Source organism: Cydia amplana, chromosome 7 (assembly GCF_948474715.1).
Source record: "Cydia amplana chromosome 7, ilCydAmpl1.1, whole genome shotgun sequence".
NCBI lineage: Eukaryota > Metazoa > Arthropoda > Insecta > Lepidoptera > Tortricidae > Cydia > Cydia amplana.
This window is the reverse complement of record NC_086075.1, coordinates 20,077,645-20,098,501: the sequence shown is the minus strand read 5'-3', so window position 1 is coordinate 20,098,501 and position 20,857 is coordinate 20,077,645. Positions and strand designations below refer to the sequence as shown.

The following is a 20,857-nucleotide window of genomic DNA, read 5'->3' as shown; positions in this document are numbered from 1 at the left end:
TTAACAAACATAATTGTGATATCTAAGGGGGGGTGATATCGGTCAATGTTGCTTAAAGGACTTGTGCTTTCAACGACACTACATGTTTTTATTGTGGATATGACCAGGTCAAGAACACGACCAGAGCAGTTAGAAACACAGTTATACTGGCTTAGTTTGTTGACATGAATGAAGTCAATAAGTACATCACTAAAGTTGGGAGGAGTGTAATTACTATTTTCATCATTTGCTTGAATCCAATTTATGTTACCCAAGTTAAAATCACCCATTATACATATCTGAAGTGACATATCTTCAAGAAGTGAATTATAGTGGTCTAATAATTGCGTAAGGTTAGAACGCAGAACAGGTGGAGGCAAGTAAACCACACAGAGAGCAATCTGATGACGAGGACCAGCGACAGGAATATCTACAATAACCCACAGATCTTCAAAATCGCTTTCCCAATTAGAGATTCTTTGTGACACAAATTGTTTATGTACAGCTATAAGTACCCCACCTCCCTCTCTTCCGCTCTGAGAACTCACCTGCTCCCGGTCTCTCCTGTACACCATGTACCTGCCATCAAACAGCTCACTGTTTAGTACAGAGCTGTTTAGCCAAGTCTCTGTGAGTACAATGACATCAAAATCGTTGCATACTATACTACTATAAAAATCATGCGTTTTTGACCTCAAGCCGCGACTATTTTGATAATATATCTTAAGATCGAATTTGTAACAAGTTAGGTTTAAACAACATGCACTTTTTACCTAAAATTAAACTATAACTATAACTACACTATTTTCCTTAAACTATCAATGTTCCTAATGTAGATGTATTCAGAATCATCAGTTTTCCTAGCGTATATTTTGCCGTCTCGAACCCATACATACTTATAACCGTGTTCTTTGGCCTTCTTTCTGGCCGCTGCATGCAAGGTTTTATTGGCGGCAGACAGGTGCTCCACAAGATACACAGGAGTCTTTGCACCTGTAAGTCCAAGATGCGACGTATTTAATTTGTCTTGCGGATTGGATTTATTAAACGAGATAGTAGCGGCTAGCAGTTCATTTCGCACTCTTGGAGTAGCCAACTGTAATACAATCGCCCTTGGACGTGTACTGTCCGCATTCATTTTGGCTGTTCGCGTACATTTCATTATGTTGGATTCGTTCAGAGTGGATCCGACCGAGGACGCCAAGTTATTAACAATAGTAATAAGATTCTCTTGTTTGTGTTCAGGCACACACTGTAATTCTAAGTTGGTTGCTCGTACTTGTTGTTCAAAATTATTGAGACGCTGGTTTAATTCACTTAATTCGGTTCTCATTTTAAGGTTATCAGCCTGCAAGTCCTTCATATTTTTCTTCGCATCAGCCTGCTCTGCCTCAATGTCGTCAAATCTCAAGTTCATGAAATCCATTGATCCACGCATGCTTTCTAATGATTCCTTCAGCGGTTCAAGTTGTTTGTTGACTATAGCGACCATATTACTGTTCATCTGCTTGATCATTGCATTGAACTCCAACTTGAGAACGTCTTGCACTATGGCACGCACCTCTTCCGAGCTCACTGGGACGGGGCCTGATTCAGGCGAGGCCAGCGCCGGCCGCTTGCTGCCTCTTGACGCGACAACATTGCGTATCGGTGTATAATCATCCTTGGATAACTTAGGTGCACTATTGGTACACCGGGGGCATGTCCAAATCGACGGAAGAATTGAGTTTATATTCACATTTGCGCTTGACAGACATTCCAAATGGTAGCACTGGTTGCACTTGATGCAAGTGACGTATTGTTCATCCTTGTCCTCATCATTTTCACAGCACCCCCAGATAAGGGTATTCAATAATAAATCTTTTCCATTCGTCATGGTGCCGTTGCCGTATAAATCACAAGTATAAATATCACAAGTTACTTACCAAATAGGTAGATTTATTTCAATAGTAGGTACCTAATACGTCGTTCGAGAAATCTCTATTTTCATTATAAGACGTCGAAAAACCAACAAACTTATAAAACTTTATTTTGTACGGTTTTATCCCATGCCTTGTCCGAAACCGAATTTTTATAATTTTGCAGAAAATTAAATAAATGCTCGACTGATGCGTTTGTTTACTCTCATTTAATAAACTTTCTAGAAACGCCGAAGAATATTACGTTTGATAAATTATCTCGAATATTTGAAATACTCGTAATGAAGGGCACTTGGAGAAATTGGGCATCGCGGGGCCTTTGTAAATTAACTGTTTATTATAAGTAATTTACTGTTGAGACATAATAAAATCTAGTCAGTTGAAAATGTCAAGTTCTTTGTTAAGTATAAGAAAAACATTTGGTATTTATTACAAAATAATAGAAATTAAATACAAGCAAAACAAATGCAAGTTAATCCTCATACTCGGATACCTAATTGTACATTATGAATTAGAGCTAAGATAGTAACAAAATAAACCTAGAGGTGTCGATTCTAATTTAACAATTTGATATGGTTTATAACTGATTTGATGCGACTTTGACGATCGTCTTGGTGATAAACGTGTATCTCACGCACGACTTTCACTTCATTTCGCATGCGACATTCAGCATTTTAAGCGATCGTCAAGGTCAAAATAAGATCAATACCGTAACACGTTATTAAATCTGAATCGGCCTTATGGTCCAGCAAGAGGCCTATAGTTCAAATTCTCTTCGTTAAAGGTATGATGATTTATGAAACATTTTAATTCATATAAGTTTTTCTTTTAAACACAAACGATCCCCAACTCGTTACAAAACACGAACCACATCAAGTAATTAAGACAATTTCATTTCACAACGAAATGATAATAATACTCGTATTATTCCAAATTAATTTGTATTCTATTAAAATTAACTCAAGGTCTTAATGAATGTTCCGGAAGCTTTCCGGGAATAATTATCGTTATTCAAATAATTACATTGTAATTTTGGGAGCTGATAATTATGAGAGGGAATAAAGATGGCTCGGCAGGCCTTTTAACCGTAGCTAAAATATCTTCTTGCCAATAATTCGAGTCACTGTTCGCTTGGATACATTTGATAAAGGAACAACCATTTCGAATCAGATTTAACATTTTTTTACGGTTTTGAATTTATTTTTATAGAATCTTGACGATCGTCTTGGTGATTGGCGCCTATGATTTAGATATTTAGGGCTCATTTAGACGGCGTGCGAACTCGCATGCGATTTTAGTTAGATTGCGGACCATTGAGGTTACAACAATTCAGCCGACCGATCAAATAACGCAATGTAATGAAACTCGCATGCGAGTTCTCGCACCGTCTAAATAAGACCTTTTCTCATAATATAAAATTACAGTATAAATTATCCTAAACTAATTTATATTATGATCGCCACGCACATTTAACTTTCTCTCGCATGCACTAATCAACATGAGTGATTTTCAGGGTTGTATCAAAATAAGATCCAAACCCTAACAAATTGTTCAATCTGAATCTCGCTCCAAGATTGTTTTAAGGCTATATAGAGTAAAGTGATGTGGGGATTTCAGTATATAATTTTATTCAGAAATAATTTTGGGTGCATTTGGGTGCTAAAATGCATGCAGCATTACTGCAGAAAATGTACATCTTTGTACGAGGTAGGTACATGTGTAATAAACATCATGTAACAGATAAGGTAAGTATTTCATACATATCCTTATTTGCATCGACTTTACATACTCCACCCGCAGGAAGAGCGTCATTGTTAATGCGTACGTAAAACTCAGTGAAAGAGGATTACAGACCCGAGTGAGCCCCAATTGATTCACGCACCGTTGGCCGAACTCATTGATTGTGGTATCGCGAGCTAGGATGTTTCTGTTCACGGAAAACCAGTAGCATGTGACCGTGAACTGGAGTTATATTTCAACTTAGGGATGATGACGTGACGCATGTTGACTTACACAACTAAATTTAGTAAATTAGACAGAAAATCAGCAATTTATCACAATAATATTACACAAAATTATAAAAAAATACAAGACCTCAAAGATTCTAAATAGTAGTTTTTATTACTTCCAAAATGAAAAAAAAAACATACGATACCTAATGCATGTTCATTATAATATGTGTCCCGCTGAGTTTGTTGTCGGTCCCATATTGGGATACCCTCCTGCAAATTGAGTAGAGACTTAAATCTTCTCGGACAAAGATGCAATGAAAGACGAAAGATGGTTAAAGCCGGTGTAGCTTTATTTTACGTTCATAACCGCATTGTAATATGCCTACACGAAAAACAAGCTATTTTTATAAATAAAAAGGGTTTTTTAGAGCAATGGGATTGACCGCGGTCGAAGTATTTATAGCTTGCCCTGTCAATCCCTAGAAATGTGTATTTTTTTAAAATGCTTTGGATGCCAGCCCTTTAAGCCAAATCTCATAGAAAAAGGGGCAAGCTATGATGGCGCTATCTATACAATCCGTTGACAGTAGCCAACCCCATTATATTAATGCGTAAACGCAATAAAATACACCATCTAAATCGCAAGAGTAAGTGTCCGTTTAGTTCGAAGAACGATCATCTCGCCCGTCAACGCAAGTGACTGGAATCGGAATGACACACGCGGGTGAATGCGTTGCGATGATAAAATGGTGAATAATTGGGTATATATATTAAGACGTATTTTTGAGGGAAATGTAGCATTTGGTCACGTTTCAAGTAGGTACGAGCTTATAACGTTGCAAAAATAATCATAATATGGTTTAATTATTAGCCACCCTCCATTCTTCCAATAATGTCGATTAAGATATTTAAGATTATTTTGATTTATTAGATTTTTGTCACTGAAAATGTGTCGAAAATCAATCCTTACGGATTTAGTTTTTTAGGCAATGCTGAATCAGTGAAATTTCAAAAATAAAACACATCCTGAATCAAGTACATGAAACAAAGAGCTACTTTCAATGTGCTTCCGAATGTAGTTAGTTTTAACTCTGCGAAGATCAAAATCCAAATTTAATTTCAATGAACATTCACAGGCATGTCGAATGTTGCTGCAAGATGGCGGCCTAATTGCATTTTAAAGCTTCTGCGTTGCTGCAGTCTCGTCGAATTTAATCTGACAGCTTAGTGTGCCGCTGACGTGCGGCGTGATTGCCCCAATTGATGCTGAGTTTAGGAGATGAGACTGAAACATATTATACCTATAATAATATATTAATATTTTTACGTAATGGCAAACGAGCAAACGAGCCGCCTGATGGAACGCGGTCACCGTCGCCCATGGACATAAGCAACATCGAAGGAGCCAACTTAAGCGTTTCCGACTCTTGAGAACCATGAATACCCGCTTCTTGAAGAACCGCATGTCGTAGCGAAAAGGGAATCCTCAGGAGGTAACCAACTCTATTCGCCATTTCATATACCAATTGTTTTAGGTACCTACGTATTATTATTTCTATAGTGTTATAGCCAAATTATGTTAGATTTATAAGCAATCATAACTAAAAATCTAATAGAAGTGCTACCTAGCCACAAAAAGATACGGGATTTCCCCGTGTCAAAAAAGCACAGCTATTTGTTCTAGCGCCTCCCCACAACTACACGTGGAACAGCAATAAATAAGGACATTAGTGCCCTCACGTTTCCGTCGCACACCAAGTCGACCGTCTGATTTGGAGAAATGGGACCATGCATGCGTTAAAACTGCATGGCTGCATTGAGCGGAATTTCAAGACCGTGTACAGGGATAACAAACAATTCACTATTTTACCACAACATATCGCTATATGACTGCTTATCGCTATGTGTCTCCAATCTCGCTAGATTTGAGAAGTAGGGCCAGTTAAAATTGCTTTTACAGTTCACATGGCGCTAATTTACCGCCCTAGTGCGGTAACTAAATAGCACTATAGGTACGTGCGTATATCTAAAATTTAAAGGGCCATATGTGCTGTAAAACGTTATACAATACACGTGCGATAAGACTCCTTTCGGTCGTGTTTTAATATATTGCAACTCGTTGCGAATTTCCTACTCTTCGCACTTGTATCGTAATGTGGTACCTATTACATGACTACGCGAATGAGATAAAAGAGAGATGACCGACGTCCAGAAGGACAGTATGAAAGAATGTGGTCAGTCGACGATGCTAAACATCGGTATAGATGCGCCTCAAGATCACAGTGTGTAGTCTGAGCTTCCTGGTGGTATTAAGTTGGAGTTAAAAACCTCTCGGGCTGCGCGCGCCATTAGACAACTCTTGGTATATGCGGGCGAGTGTACCCGATGTATGCGGGCAACTGTACTTGCAAGGGCACTGGTAGTGCTTTCCGTAATTAAGAATATTATTCTATCCTATTAGGAATTTCTATGCGGGGCTTTATCTTGCAGTTAACTGCATTGCGGTTGAGTACAGATAATTGTTGTATTACATGAGATCATCCATGAAAGAGATTATGAAGAGCTTCTACCGTCACTAAAACGTAACATTGTTGACATATATGTACATATATATAGCTCCTAATGGGTTGTTTAATCTCGGTTGACTAATGGGTTGGCCATCGCCAAAATACTGCCGTATTCGAACTTCAAGATATTCACAAGAGACGACACGTACTAGATCCATTCTAGATACGGTATAGTTTAGATTTCAACTAGTTCTCTTTTGCAGCGCAATTCGGGCAACAAATGTCACTTTTACGTTAGATAGAGTTAGATATCTATTAGATGTGAATTGGATCTCTAAGCCATATCTTGTGAAAATCGTTTACGAGTATCTTCAGAATCGCGCAAATGTCAAATTTGACAGATTAGATCGTAAACATATCGTTATCGTATCTTGGTGATGTCTAAAAGATATCTAACAGATGTCTATTTCAAAATCCGAATCGGGCCCATAGTGTATATTTTCAATGAAATAACGTTATTGACAGAATAATATCGCTGTATCTACGTTAACCCACGATTAAACTAGCTAACTGCATGAAAGGAACCTACTCAAACGCTTCAAAGCAGCGTAAATATGAACCGAACCAACAAGCATAAAACAAACTCAATCACAAACTTCGATTCAGTTCCCACGGCGCTAGCTGGTTTAATTGGGCGCAGAAGTGAAGTTTTCACCCCTTTCTTACTATGTAGATTGCAAGATGCTTTACTAGGTGACATTCAAGATAAATTCAATCTTGATTTGAAGTTATAGGATTGAGATTTGAATGGCACGAATGCAGGCGTAAGTAATTTTTTTTTAACATAATGAAAGCGTTGTTGACCGTATTTGTTGATTGTATGCTTTAAATCTGTATTTTATTTATACTACAGAGCTGGAATTACTATCAACAGTTTTATATCAATACCCAACTACGTTTTAAAATTGGTTCAATAGTTATGCCGCTACTGTGAAACATACGGCATAAATATACCTACTTGCATACAAACTATGCGCTAAAATAATAACTCTTCACGCAGTTAAGTAAAAAGTCTCAACGAACATTTACTTAATGTATTTTTTAGGGTTCCGTACCCAAAGGGTAAAAACGGGACCCTATTACTAAGACTCCGCTGTCTGTCCGTCCGTCCGTCCGTCCGTCCGTCCGTCCGTCTGTCACCAGGCTGTATCTCACGAACCGTGATAGCTAGACAGTTGAAATTTTCACAGATGATGTATTTCTGTTGCCGCTACCGTATACCGTAAGAGTTTGATAAATACTAAAAACGGAATAAAATAAAGATTTAAGTGGGGCTCCCATACAACAAACGTGATTTTTGACCGAAGTTAAGCAACGTCGGGCGGGGTAAGTATCAGTACTTGGATGGGTGACCGTTTTTTGCTTGTTTTGCTCTATTTTTTGTTGATGGTGCGGAACCCTCCGTGCGCGAGTCCGACTCGCACTTGGCCGGTTTTTTATTTTCTTATAATTTATGTATCTCTAACTGTGCTATGAAGTGTGCAAATACTATTTTTCTTTGTTTCTTCTTATATAAACATCTGTAAACATCCAGTTCTTAACAACCACCTGAAACATGCTTTTACGTCTAGGGAAGATAAAGTTAATATGGAGCAGAAAGGTCAGCTGGGCAATAAACACATACCGACAGACGAATATGCGCATATTAGATATTAACCCCTTTTTATTACTGCTATCTCCGCAAAGAATAAATGCAAAGAAAGACAGATTGGACGACTTGTGCTCCCTTTGACCACTTATCAAGTTAAAAGTATACAGCGCATAAATTTGGTTTCAAGAGTTTGACAACAGTTATGTTTTACAAAACTAGCTTCTGCCCGGACTTCGTCTGCGTGGATAGATGATGACGATGATTGATAAAATTTCCTTTCCCGGTCCTCAAATCATACCAAACTGCATCTAAAGCAGTTCAGCAATTTAAGCGTGAAGAGTTACTTTCGCATTTATGATATTGCTATACTGATGCTAAGCAGACCAACTATATTACGATGCGAACTATATTTCTATAGCCCCTTAAAGTACAGACGGGTGGTCTTGCTTTAGTCGGAGGTTGCGGTGGCACCCTTTGTGCAATCGATCTCCGAGCTTCTCAGGCCGGGGACTTCATTGTCAAAGGTTTCTTTGTTTCTAAATTTAGTTTGTAACCTCCATCCATACCGGTTTTTTCCGATTTCGCTTTAAACTCCGTGAAACGAGAACGTTTTGAAAACTTTATCGTATTCATGGAAACTAACGGGTTAGTTTGGGCAAAACAAACAAAAACATGGTAGCCTGTTTAGGTGGCTTTCATTGTTCATAACCCGATTTTATAGCTAAAACACACTAAAATAAGAGAACCCCTTTACATAAAATTCCCCCTTCATTTCGCTTGGACTTGTCCGTACATGTATTAGGGCAAGCGGGATGCAGGGGATGAGAACAAAATGATATCATTCAGATATTGTTTTTATGTCTGGTGTATTGCATAAATTTGAATTAGCCTCTATATAATATCACTGGTATCAATAAATCTTTTATAGAAAACCGCAACCAAAATCGCTCGATCCGTTTTATTACACGTTTTGCAACATTTATTTGTGTGCACAAACATTCAAATACACACAGCCAACCAAAATGCATAAAGTTACATCGTCGGTGCCAATCATAACTCTACATTCGCCATCGTCGGGTGATAAAGTAGCCTATAAATACTCCCACGAAAACAATATTTTTTAATCCCGTTCCATATTTGCCAGAAACAACAGTGAAGGCAATAAACTGCGGTAGCTTTACGATTGTTCCAAGCAATCCACAACTTGTAAGAAATATAAACAGGCATACGAATATTTTATTCGGCGGAACGTTGCCAGTTTTACGAGTCGCCGTAAAAGTGATAAACATAAGCTTTCAGTTTTATCGCGTTTGTTTTGTAGCGCTTTCTTTACAAGTGTAATATGGCTTCGACCTTCGAAGACGATCAGTCCAACGCGTTATGTTTTAATGACGTCATGACACTCGTGACTTGACGGCTATGTGGAGTTTGTGAAAAATACTCTTTATGTTATTATGATTTTTGAAATTACGACTAATGATTATTAGGTAATTGGTCTTACAAAATAACGTCATTGGTCAAAAAAACGGAACTAAAATTGGATCTATTATGGAATAGGTAATTTGTAGTAATTGATAGGTACTAGTATTTCTGATAATCATATCCAAACATAAAAAATGAAACAAAAAACAACTACGACACCAGGGCAAACAATTCCTGCTTTATTACTTACGAAACAGTGTTTGCTATCCCTACAAGCCTAACTACAAGCTTATACACGAGTTATTTCCCATAGATGGAAAAATTTTGTCTTTCGTTTGGTGAGCTATATTATTTATCGTATGGCATATGTACATGTCACTGGATTACAATGTCAAAGTTAAGGTTGTACGAAAATCTTAGTTAGAATCTTAGTTAGAGTGGTGAGCTATGAATAACAATAATAATTTCAATAATAATAATAATTTGAATGCGAATGAAAACCATATTAAATCGAGCAGAAGCCACAAATTTCCGCGGCTACATTGATGAAAAACGTTTTCCTTTATACATAAACCAAAGTATGTAAAATTGGAAGTCACTGAATGCAGTTTGAATTAATAGAACCGTTAGAATTTGTATCAATAAATTGATATAATAAAATTTACGTATTAACTCACATTTATAGACGGGTATATCGCGAATTAATTTTATTACCTTTATTTACCGACGTTCCGACACAGGTTTGACTAGTCGTGCTGGTCGCGGCTAACTTTATTTAATGTTTTTTTTTTTTTACTGATGTCCCAGCAAAATGTCAAAACAGAGACCCGTCTATAAATGTGAGTTAATATAATATGCTCAAAACGCTAAAGTTTTAAATAATATATAATAAAATATAGTACATTCCTACTACTCCGATTGCGCGTTATCAACATTTCTGGGAATGGGAAATAACCCGGGAAATAATTCGGGAGAAAAATCTTTGAAATTGATAGAAATAAATTTCATTGTGAACAGGAGGAAAAATAGTCCTATGTTATTTTGAACTATAGTTTAGTGGTTTTAAGGGAATTTAAAACTGGCAATATTTTCATATTTACATAACATTAAAGTAAAGTAAAAGTTATTTATTTGCATAAATATGTAAATATATAAATAATATTACGGAAAACAACAAAGCCGACGCAATTTTTTTCCGTATATTATTCAAAAACATTGTCGACGTCTCATGTTTTTCCTTATAAAAGAAATATGTGAATAATATTACTGTGTACATTTAAAGACGCCCCCGCGGGCCCGAGCGATGATCCTTGAGGTAATCCTGTTTACAAATTGGGCATTCATGCCGAGATTCAGGCTTTGATTTCAATTAGGGGCGAAAATATGCCTAAGAAACATCATTTTGGGTAATCGCGACTTGTTTCTTAGCAAAGAAGTTGTTAAAGTAAGGTCTGGAATAACATGAATTAGGCTGCCTTTGTTTCATTAAAATTAAGGCCTGTATTGTTAGTCAGCCTGATTCAGATTTAACAACTTGAGACGGGTTTGAACTGGTTTTGACACGACCTTGACGAATGTCTTGGCGAACGGGGCCGCGAAAATTGAACTTCGCAAATTACGAGCATTTTTCTCTGACACTCTAATTACGTCTTCATTGGAGTTAAAGAGAAAGATCCTTGCAATTTGTGTAATTCGGTTTTCGCGGCAGCCCATCGGAGCAAATCTCACGCACGACTTTAACTTCATTTCGCATGCACCAATCACCGTGAGCGATCTTCAAGGTCGTATCAGGTTGTTTGATCTGAATCGGGCTCAGAGTCAATTGCGTCAGGGCGGCAATTATTTGCGTAATTTTCTTTAGTAGGGTGGAATAAATTAAATTTCTCTACATTGTTCATGGTCTAATTTCCCTGTCTGGGGGACTACTTAAGTCTTCATTTCAATATTCGGATAGAGATTGCAGAATTGTTAAAGTAACATTCAAATGGCAACTGTAAAGTAACATCACTGTTGCAGCGTCGTTATTGCCGATGTTATTCTGTCAATTTTATTGATAAAATTAGAGAAGGAATGAGCGAAGGCACTAATTTTTTACGTCTCGTTGCTGCAGTAGTCATCCGAAAGTCACCTTTAACATATTGGGTTGCATACTCAATTTGGTAGTTTAGCCGTGATGTCCACTTTAATCATATGATAAAAGTTCATATGATAGCAACACGTCACTTTCTCAATTTTCATTGCCTCAGAATTATACAGTAGTCAAAAACATGTTATTACACAATAAGTTGCAGTTGTTAAAATGTTTACACTTGCAAGCATGTACATTGTACGAACATCCTGTGTATATGCAATATTACAAGATAACCAAAGCAGAACTCGCATGTCGCCGTGAAATAAAAGTAACACTAAAAGTAATGTTCTGTTCCAATTCCGCGACCGGAAGTGTGGAAGACATTTTGTTTTCCCTTTGAGTCGTTTCCGGGCGGCCATTTTATTGTCTGTGTTATTGGATGTTAGTGTCGAGGTGACTTGGACGCCTTTTTACAAAGACATTATCGTTTTTATGAGCCAACTGGAACTTGTTCATGTGGGAATATTTCTAGAGATGGGTGGGAATTATATTCCACTCGAATCTTGAATGGCCCGATAAGTAAAGTTACAGAAAAATATAGGTAGCTTTATTAGTACACTACTGGTACCTGAATTGAGACTACGTACATCAGCTTTAATGCAGATTGCTGCAATGAAGTTGGTGGTTGTCGCGCTGCAATACTGCTGTAGTAATGCTGCCGCCTGCATTATATAATAAACTTTCTGACATTTCCTGTCGCAAGCAATGCAGTCGACTGCATCACTGGTAATGTTGTGCTGCAATACTGCTACACTAATGCTAGTGTAGTCTGCATCCGAACAGTATTTTTAAGGTTACAATGCGATGGCGACTACAGCAGTATTATTGGTGCAAAAGTTACTGCCGCAACGTTCACGCAGTTTTGACGTGTTGCATTTTGTCATTATAATATTAAATTTTTGAGAGTATAATATAATTATCAAAACGAACAAAATTTGACACAATTATAATACTATAACATCAGTAATTCACTCCCGCGGCACGTTTCACTCAGCGGAGTAATTAAGTTACCGGCAAGTGAATTAGTCAAGTTAGTGCCCTGGGACTCGCACTCGACTGACACCTACTCGTACCTAAGTGCCAAATTGCTCGAGATACTTACTGATCAAATTATGATTGTAATACTCGTATTTTAATAAATAAATTTGAACGACGATAATAAACCGCACATTTAAAAATGTAGCATAATATGTGTAGCTTAGGTTAGGTTGTATACCGTCAAGTAGAAATTTTACACGACGGACCAAATAAACTGAAATACCTACTTAAATGTCATAAATGGTGGAGAGCAATGACCACCACGCTCTGAGTTGTTGCCGATGTGCGGGAAGGTTCCCACGCCATCATGCTCTAAACGACATCATACGCAGAGCGCTAGTCTCGGCAAATGTGCCTTGCTTGCTTGAGCCCCCGGGCCTTAGCCGGTCTGATGGGAGGAGGCCGGATGGCATGACGTTGGTGTCTTGGCAGAAAGGGAAGTGCCTGCTTTGGGACGCTACATGCGTCAGCACTTTTGCTGCTTCGCACTTAAGTCGCACAGTAGGTCTAGCGGGGGCAGCTGCTGAGATAGCTGCTATTAGAAAGCAGGAAAAGTACGCGTGCCTGGGTGGTTATTTGTTTGTTCCGCTCGCGGTGGAGACCACTGGGTGTTGGTGCTCGGAGGCGCGGTCCTTCTTTAGAGAGCTCGGGAGTCGCTTGCGAGAGAGGGGACTTGATCCCCGCTCCGGGTCATTCCTGGTGCAAAGGTTCTCTATATTGCGATTCAACGCGGAAACGCAGCGAGCGTGTTGGGGAGTTTTGCGCCTGGAATGACTCGGGGTGGGTTATTTGATTAGTTACCTATTAGTACCTAGCTATTCGTTTTATGTTAAGTGACTTGTGTTAAATGTAGTAGGTTTTAAGGCTTTTATTATTATATTTTTTGACATGTTTGGAATATGACTGTATGTAAATTGTGACAGAATACATTTTTTACGAATGTCATCTACTAAAAAAATGATCAAACCCTTCGGTGGCAGAGGCCGGATACGATAACGATGATGGGATAGCTTAGAGGCTAGGATCTCCACCACTTTCTTTTTCAGTTTATAAATAATTTATTAACATAGTAGTGTGACTACTTAAAAAAAATCTAAATGTAGGTAATTCTGTTTGTTCCCAAAGTCCTTTTCAGTTATTATTCTCAGTTGTTTATTAAACACAATAGACCAGTTAAAGAAATGAAACCGTGGTAATCCACGTACAATAGGCCCCGTCTGGACCGCGCTCGTATTGTGCACAATACACTCTCTATTTTATGCCGCTATGTGTGTCATGCCACAATAGTTAGTTCATACTCGTATACTAAAGTTTAAATTAAAAAAGTTGCAGAGTTGGAGTTCGTATTTTTAATGGATTATTGGCAATGGGAGTATAAAGCTGTTAATTGTGAAAGTCGTTGTGGAGAAAATATTTCCTAGTGTTGATTCACCTACGAACTAGAGCCATTACATCAATGTTTTTTTATAAAATTGCTCATTTATTTATTCACTTAGTTATTTTTTCTTTATTTAGTTTGTCCTGACGTGTCACGTTGTTTTCGGATATAACAATAACTAAACAAAAAAAAAACTTTATGCTTTTAAATTCCGTTTCATTAATAGGTTACGTACTAACGCAAAATTTCGAACTGGCAGTAGCATGGTCCTTGGAACCAGATTTGAATTAAACCCCGAACAGGGTCCCGCACGACAGGGGCGTTGTTTTACTGTCAATGTTAACCGATATTTCACTTCACGCTGGCGACAATTTTACAAAATTGGACTTTAATGACACAGTAATAAGAGTCATTTTAATCTGTATGTGGAATAAATTAACTGTACGCAAGAACCTAAGTTTATTGAATGGCGAGTGTCAGTCATAGCGAGATAACGCTTACAGCAGAGCTGTATGTGGCAACTGTTGCAGCAAATTGAATAGGTAGATGAATTTATTGAATATCAGGGATGTTTATTTAAAATAGCTGTATGTACGTAAATAAAAAGGAAATTGTGTGAGTGCGATAATATGTGATGACGTCCTCAGAACATGACATTCTAAGAAAGTGGTAGACACTCTCATATTTGATGTTCTCGGAAAATTATATTTTATGAAAGTGACATAAAATAGTCTATCTTGTAGGTGACTAAAGTGACGTTGTAAGAAAGTTATCTACTTTGTGTACTATTTGTGCCTACTATGCTTTTCTACTTTCACGTACCTATAAAAACACAATTGACAGAAAAATACAGTTAAACTTATTAATTTTCCCAGAAATTACACAAACAACATGCTCAGAATAAAAACAAAACTTCAACCGAGCCCAAACAATAGTGAAGACACTGAGAGCAAGTACTCGTTGTGAACAACGAGAGCGAACTTTGTAAAAGTATTACATTTCTGGCCTTGGAGGATACAACTAAACGGAGTAGCCATTAACAGGCTTTCCCCTCTGTCGAAAATAGGCGGCTAACGGTCATACACAATTAGGGTTTGCAAGATCCGTCAATTTTTCGGATCCGGATATTTCGGATATTAAAATTTGACGGATCCGGATATCCGGATAATTCGGATAATACGGATCTGTATCAAGAAAGATGACGAAATTTACAACTTACATTCAAGGAACAGCCAGTAAAATGTAAAATGTTCATGTTTTAGTTAATTACAATTATTAATAATAATTATTATTATCTCAAAACGATATAACTATGTATAATAAGATATTCAGTGTAGTCTTAATTAGGTATTCCTATTAATAATATTATGCATTTTTTTTGGAGGCCGTAGTCCATTTGTAACCGAAAACGCCAAAAATGAAGTAATTAAAGCAAATTTATTTCTATATATCTGCTCAGAAGAATTAATTCTAAAGGTGCCTAAAAACACCGCTTTAACTTCGGCGTTTTTTCTTAAATTTGCCATTATAAGCTCACAAAATAGAAAATGGAGAAAAAGTTACATTTATGTACTTTTATTATTTTATACCGGTGTGGTGTGATATAATTTATACTATTAAAAAACGTACTTCCTTTATCTTGGTAAAATAGCTATACCTTCAGTCGTTCGACTGAGAAAAATGGCTTAGAAAAAGTATCTAACTCATTTATTCAGTCCCCATTACAACAATCTTCCATTATAGGTATATATAAATCCAGTTAATTACTGCAAAATAATGTAAAATTACTACAAAAGTTTCGGGAAATTAAGAAATTTGGGCTACAGCTTCTTAATAACGAGAGAAAAATATCAATATTAGTTACTCAGCAGCACATCAAGCACATGTTATTTATGTTAACAGAAGACTGGGAACCGACACGATAACACAAAAAAGTCACTGATAACAACACGCACAAGCACTAATGATGTTCCAGGTAGACGACCCAAAGGCGACTGAGCGAAAACCTGATAACAATTACTTTAAAACATACAAATATTTACCCTTATTCCAGTCAGGAGGCATGTAGGTAGCTCGTTTTAATACTGTTACTGTTACTACTGTTTAGTTTAAGCAATATTTGTATTTATTTTATGACGTTATTACGTACCAATAACGCGACCAATGCAATATTTAACGGATCCGTGAGATCCGAAATATCCGGATCCTATGAGACGTTGGATCCGGATCTTAGATTTGACGGATATCCGGATATTTCGGATATCCGGATATCCGGATCTCAAACCCTATACACAATGTATGGACTGACGTTTATCTGACATGGCTATTTTTACGTTACGCATACATTTGACGTTCCCCTCCCCCGCAAAAATCGGCAGACTGTTTTGTACAGAAAATTACAGACATGGCGTCTCCGTTTGATTATATCCTCCAAGTTTCTGGCTATAAAAGTGCTCGCTCGACGCGACGGCTCCCAACTTATTCGCTACTCGACTATTGAGACTGTGCCGCATTGTTCATTGTGCAGTTATAACTACTTCTTTAACATTTGCAGCATGTAATTGTACCTATACAAGATTTTATTTGGTATTTACCATGTTGCGAATTTTCAGTGGTACTCATTTATTTTACTGGTGGAGTCTATTTGACAACACACGTTGAAAGTCATCGAGTGTCACCGATGTAAACAAGAAGAAAAGATTTCGCAATTTTTAAACGATTTACTCCAAAAATGACAAAAATATTGCCAAAGACGCAAGACAAACTATTTTGATTACAATAAAACATTTAAATAAACTACAAAAAGCAGTACCTATCACTGTTTCCCATAAACCATTTTTAGGTGTTATTTATGAATTTCCTAACAAACCTAATAAAACTTGGGGATGAATTTTTATAACTGTCAACAAGATTTGTAGCTCAAAGAGATTGTTTCTCGAGCCCCATATTGAGTTAAGAAGGCCAATTCTGTTTTGTCAATTTGATATGGGTTTGATCTTATTTTGATACGACTTTGAGTCAGCTTGCGCCGCTGTACCGATCAGCATGAGCATTCATTTTCGTGAGGTATTCACGAAATGCAATCAGGCCCCGTAGACAACATGCCAATCACTGACGCTACTTAGCGAACGAAACGCAACTGTCACTATCGCACTAATAATAGTGATAGAAAGACATAAAGCGATTCTATGCCGAAGCGCAAGCGATCGTCACCTTGGTTAGGCCGCCAGATGCTGTCTCCTAAGCATACCTCGGGGTTTTGGTTGCAGATATGATTTCGTTAATTTATAACTTTGTTTTTATAATTATAAATGAGCTTAGAAATGTTAACTTATTTTAAAAAGTCATGCTTTTTTTAACCAATTTTTTGGCTAGTGTACAACATTCCCACACCGAAGACACCGGGGTACCTATGCTAATAAGGCATTTTGCTCGCACTTGTTGGTGGGCGTGAGATATCTGATTGCTTGATTCAAGGTCATATCCAAATAAGATGAAAACCATTTCAAATTGTCAAAATGGAGTCGGCCTTAAGGACGATTATTAATTCTCGCCTCGAATGCTGCGGATTGAATGACAACTTTTTTATTGCTTAGCTTAAATATTTGACAAGTTTAAAAGCTTTTTACTGTAGAGTCGATTTCCATTTCGATTACTGTTTTCAGATTAGCCTTTGGGTTTACAAGTTTAATAAACGTTTGAGTAAAACCCACGCTTCTTACTGTTTTTAGTTTTATATCTGGAAATAACTAGAGAAACAATTAATTTAATCAGGAACCCGGTCAGTTCGTTTATTTCCCTATAGATATTCTTATTACGTAGGTACCGTAAAATGGAGTGGTTAGTTTTATAACGGCTAGAAAAATTGCACAATTGATTATTTACTAGAACTTTTCATAGGTATAATTCATAGTTATAATTAGTTATTATTACTATGAATTCATGTTTACTTATTACAAAAAACCCCGCATATATAAAAAAATATTTCCGCTTAAAAACTGAAATTTCAATTAAAAGTCGCCCCTGCATTTCAAAGCTAAATATGTACCCCATTTTACATTTGCATGTTCAGTATAACACGTTATAAAAATACTAGCTTTTGCCCGCGACTTCGTCTGCGTGGAGTTAGTAATTTGGGTAGCTTATTTTTACCCAATCTGCTTTTTAACGATTCCCCATACAAACTTCCACCCCCATTTCACCCCCTTAAAGGGAGATTTTTGGGATAAAAACCCTATGTCCTTCCCCGGGACTCAACCTATCTCCATACCAAATTTCAACGAAATCGGTTCAGCGGTTATTGATTGCCCATACAAATTTCTACCGCCCTTTTCACCCCCTTAAGGGGTGAGTTCTGAGATAAAAAGTATCCTATGTCCTTCCCCGGGACTTAAACTATCTTCATACCATATTTTAACTAAATCGGTTCAGCGGTTTAAGCTTGAAGAGGTAACAGACAAACAGACAGACACACTTTCGCATTTATAATATTATTAGTATGGATTTAATTCATTCATCAACATTCGTCGTACATAATAAACTCCATTTTTTTTTGCAAAAAGTAAAAGTTGCTTTATTTATTTACTGTTTAACAACTTGTCTTCGGTATCATTTTTCAACGTAAGTGGAACACCATTAAAATGATGTTCTATTTCTTGCAGAGTTTTTCCTTCTGTTTCTGGCAAACATATGTACAAGTATACAAAAGATCCCGCCAGGCACAATGAATACACCAAAAACGTTCCATATACTTCCATACTCTTGATTAGTGCAGGTGTCACTTTCAATGCTACTAACACCGATAAGGAGAAAAATACTCCCGAAACTACAGTCCCGAAACCTTTATGCTCTAAAGGATATACCTCACCTAGTAAAGCCATAATTATTGGCGCAACACCAAGGCTGACAACGATATGATACGTAAGTAATAGTGTCAGTGGCAACCAGATGTTATCTTCAGGAGCTATGCCTTTAGCTTTTAAATACAAATATACACAAATAGATACTAACAAAACGCACGCTAACCCGCCAGCGGTAAATAATATTGTCCGACGGCGATATAATTTCACAATCAAGCAAGATAATATTCCAGAAATACAAACAACACCATCCACAGCAAGGACGTAATACAAAGTATTAGCATCATTAGTTGTAAAGGCAGACATAAATCGAACAGCGTAAGCTGAAAACGAGTGCCGACCGGAGGACTCCAGAATAACAAAAACAAACAAAACTATCAATGAAGGTCTTACAAAATCTTTCTTGCCAAGCTTTGACAGATTTTGTCTAAAGCTACTGATTTTAGATTTGCCTTTAACTTTACTCAATCTTCGATTCCTTTGTGTTTCCATTAAAAGTAACAATTCTTCTTTAGCCCTACAGCTGTCTCCTCTCAACTGTTGAAACGAGGCCTCGCAGGCTTCATATCTTCCTCTATAAGCCAACCATGCCGGACTTTCTGACCAACTTAATGTGTTTATTAGAGACAACACTGAGGGTATCAGTCCTATGAGGGCGGTCATTCTCCAGTCATAAAATATACCAACGAAATGCACCAAAAATACACCTAACGTGTAACTTGCTGATTTTGCATTGAGGAATACACCTCTGTACTCAGGACTCGAGTATTCTCCGATGATGATGGCAGCAACGATTATTGTTGACCCGAATGTGAATCCAGACGCCAAGCGGGCTATCACGAGCGCCGTAATGTCCTGAGCAAAATACAGGATCAGGCACGCGATGAGGTTTGGAAGAACGACTGATATGTGAGCTGATTTTCTTCCAAGTATTTGTAGGGTGGGCGCGACCATCAACCCCGATAGCAGAGAAGATATTGCTATCGCTGACACTGGAATAAAGATAAAATAAATTAGTTAAACAAGGCATCCGAATGAATCGGAACTGTTGAACGACCATAAACAAATTGTTGGAAAACAATAGAGTTACCACCAAGGGTAAATAAGTAGATAAATATAAACAGTGATTAAGTTCTAAAAGAATTAGAATATTACAATTACACTTACTAAGCGTTATGTGTCCAACGTATGTATTGTGAAATATTAAATAAGGTTGATATTAACTTACCCACCCATGACTCTGCTTCTAAGCTCAGCGGTATATCTGATCCAGGCGCCTTTAAATCCCGAAGAAGAATGGTAGTGTAGCCCAGATGATATCCAATAGTTATTAAATTCAAAATAATACCGCACATCACCCAATACTGAAAGAAAAGTATTCAAAAAACTTCAAGTACCTATATCAAATAAAAAGTGGTATTTTATTTGACTAATAGTAAGTCCAAAAATAACGTAGGTACGTATTATCCACAAAGATACTATAAAAGGAACCGATAAACAACGTATTGGTCCTGATATATAACAATAAGTCGAGGATTTACCTGTTTAAATGCAATTCCCATTTTTGAGCACTAGTTATAGCGATAAAATTTGTAACTTATTTTGAGAATTCTATTGTAATTAAAGATATAAAAATAAATCTAATAACGAAAACAACTAAACGGCTTGGACGGCATGAAGATAATAATAAATATTTACGTCAAAGTACATTCTTCTTCAGGTAAGTGTGACTAAAATCGTGACCGTGAGCTATAAATACTTATTTTATCTTCATGCCATATTAAAGCGTACTATTTATGTTAATTTTCGCTATGAATTGACAACCGCATTTTTAATTCTTAATTTGGCAGTTTCCGAAATACTGTACAAAGTCTTTGAACCTCGTTTTATATTTTTTCTTAACCAGAATAATTGATACTATTGAGGTCACCCTGTTGAGATCAACTAAGATGCCAGTGATGCGCGCGATTATTTATGTTTTAAGATTACCAGACATTAATTTGTCTAATTTATTTTTGGGT

General features: G+C 37.1%; 1 protein-coding gene and 1 long non-coding RNA gene across 3 annotated transcripts in view; both read right to left on the bottom strand.

Annotated features, from left to right (window-relative positions):
• The window catches only part of LOC134649685 (uncharacterized), a 208,930-nt gene that overhangs the window by 152,480 nt on the left and 35,593 nt on the right, over window positions 1-20,857 (bottom strand). The gene's annotated exons all lie outside the window — the stretch shown is intronic.
• Window positions 18,535-20,443, bottom strand: LOC134649901 (facilitated trehalose transporter Tret1-like). 2 transcript variants are annotated; one of them, XM_063504733.1, is made up of 3 exons: window positions 20,378-20,443; window positions 20,065-20,200; window positions 18,535-19,828 (listed from the first exon to the last, which is right to left on the bottom strand). In XM_063504733.1, the coding sequence occupies exons 1-3, from the start codon at window positions 20,396-20,398 to the stop codon at window positions 18,555-18,557; spliced, it is 1,431 nt and encodes a 476-aa protein (XP_063360803.1). In that variant the 5' UTR covers window positions 20,399-20,443; the 3' UTR covers window positions 18,535-18,554. The 2 variants fall into 2 exon arrangements, with proteins under 2 accessions (XP_063360803.1, XP_063360804.1); XM_063504734.1 differs by lacking the exon at window positions 20,378-20,443 and having other exon boundaries at window positions 20,069-20,172.

Coding starts and splice junctions, on each gene's coding strand:
- LOC134649901 (XM_063504733.1), bottom strand. CDS start 20,398: ATGGGAATTGCATTTAAACAG. Junction 20,201..20,377: donor TGGGAATTGCATTTAAACAG/GTAAATCCTCGA, acceptor CTTTTCTTTCAG/TATTGGGTGATGTGCGGTAT. Junction 19,829..20,064: donor AGAAGCAGAGTCATGGGTGG/GTAAGTTAATAT, acceptor TCTTTATTCCAG/TGTCAGCGATAGCAATATCT.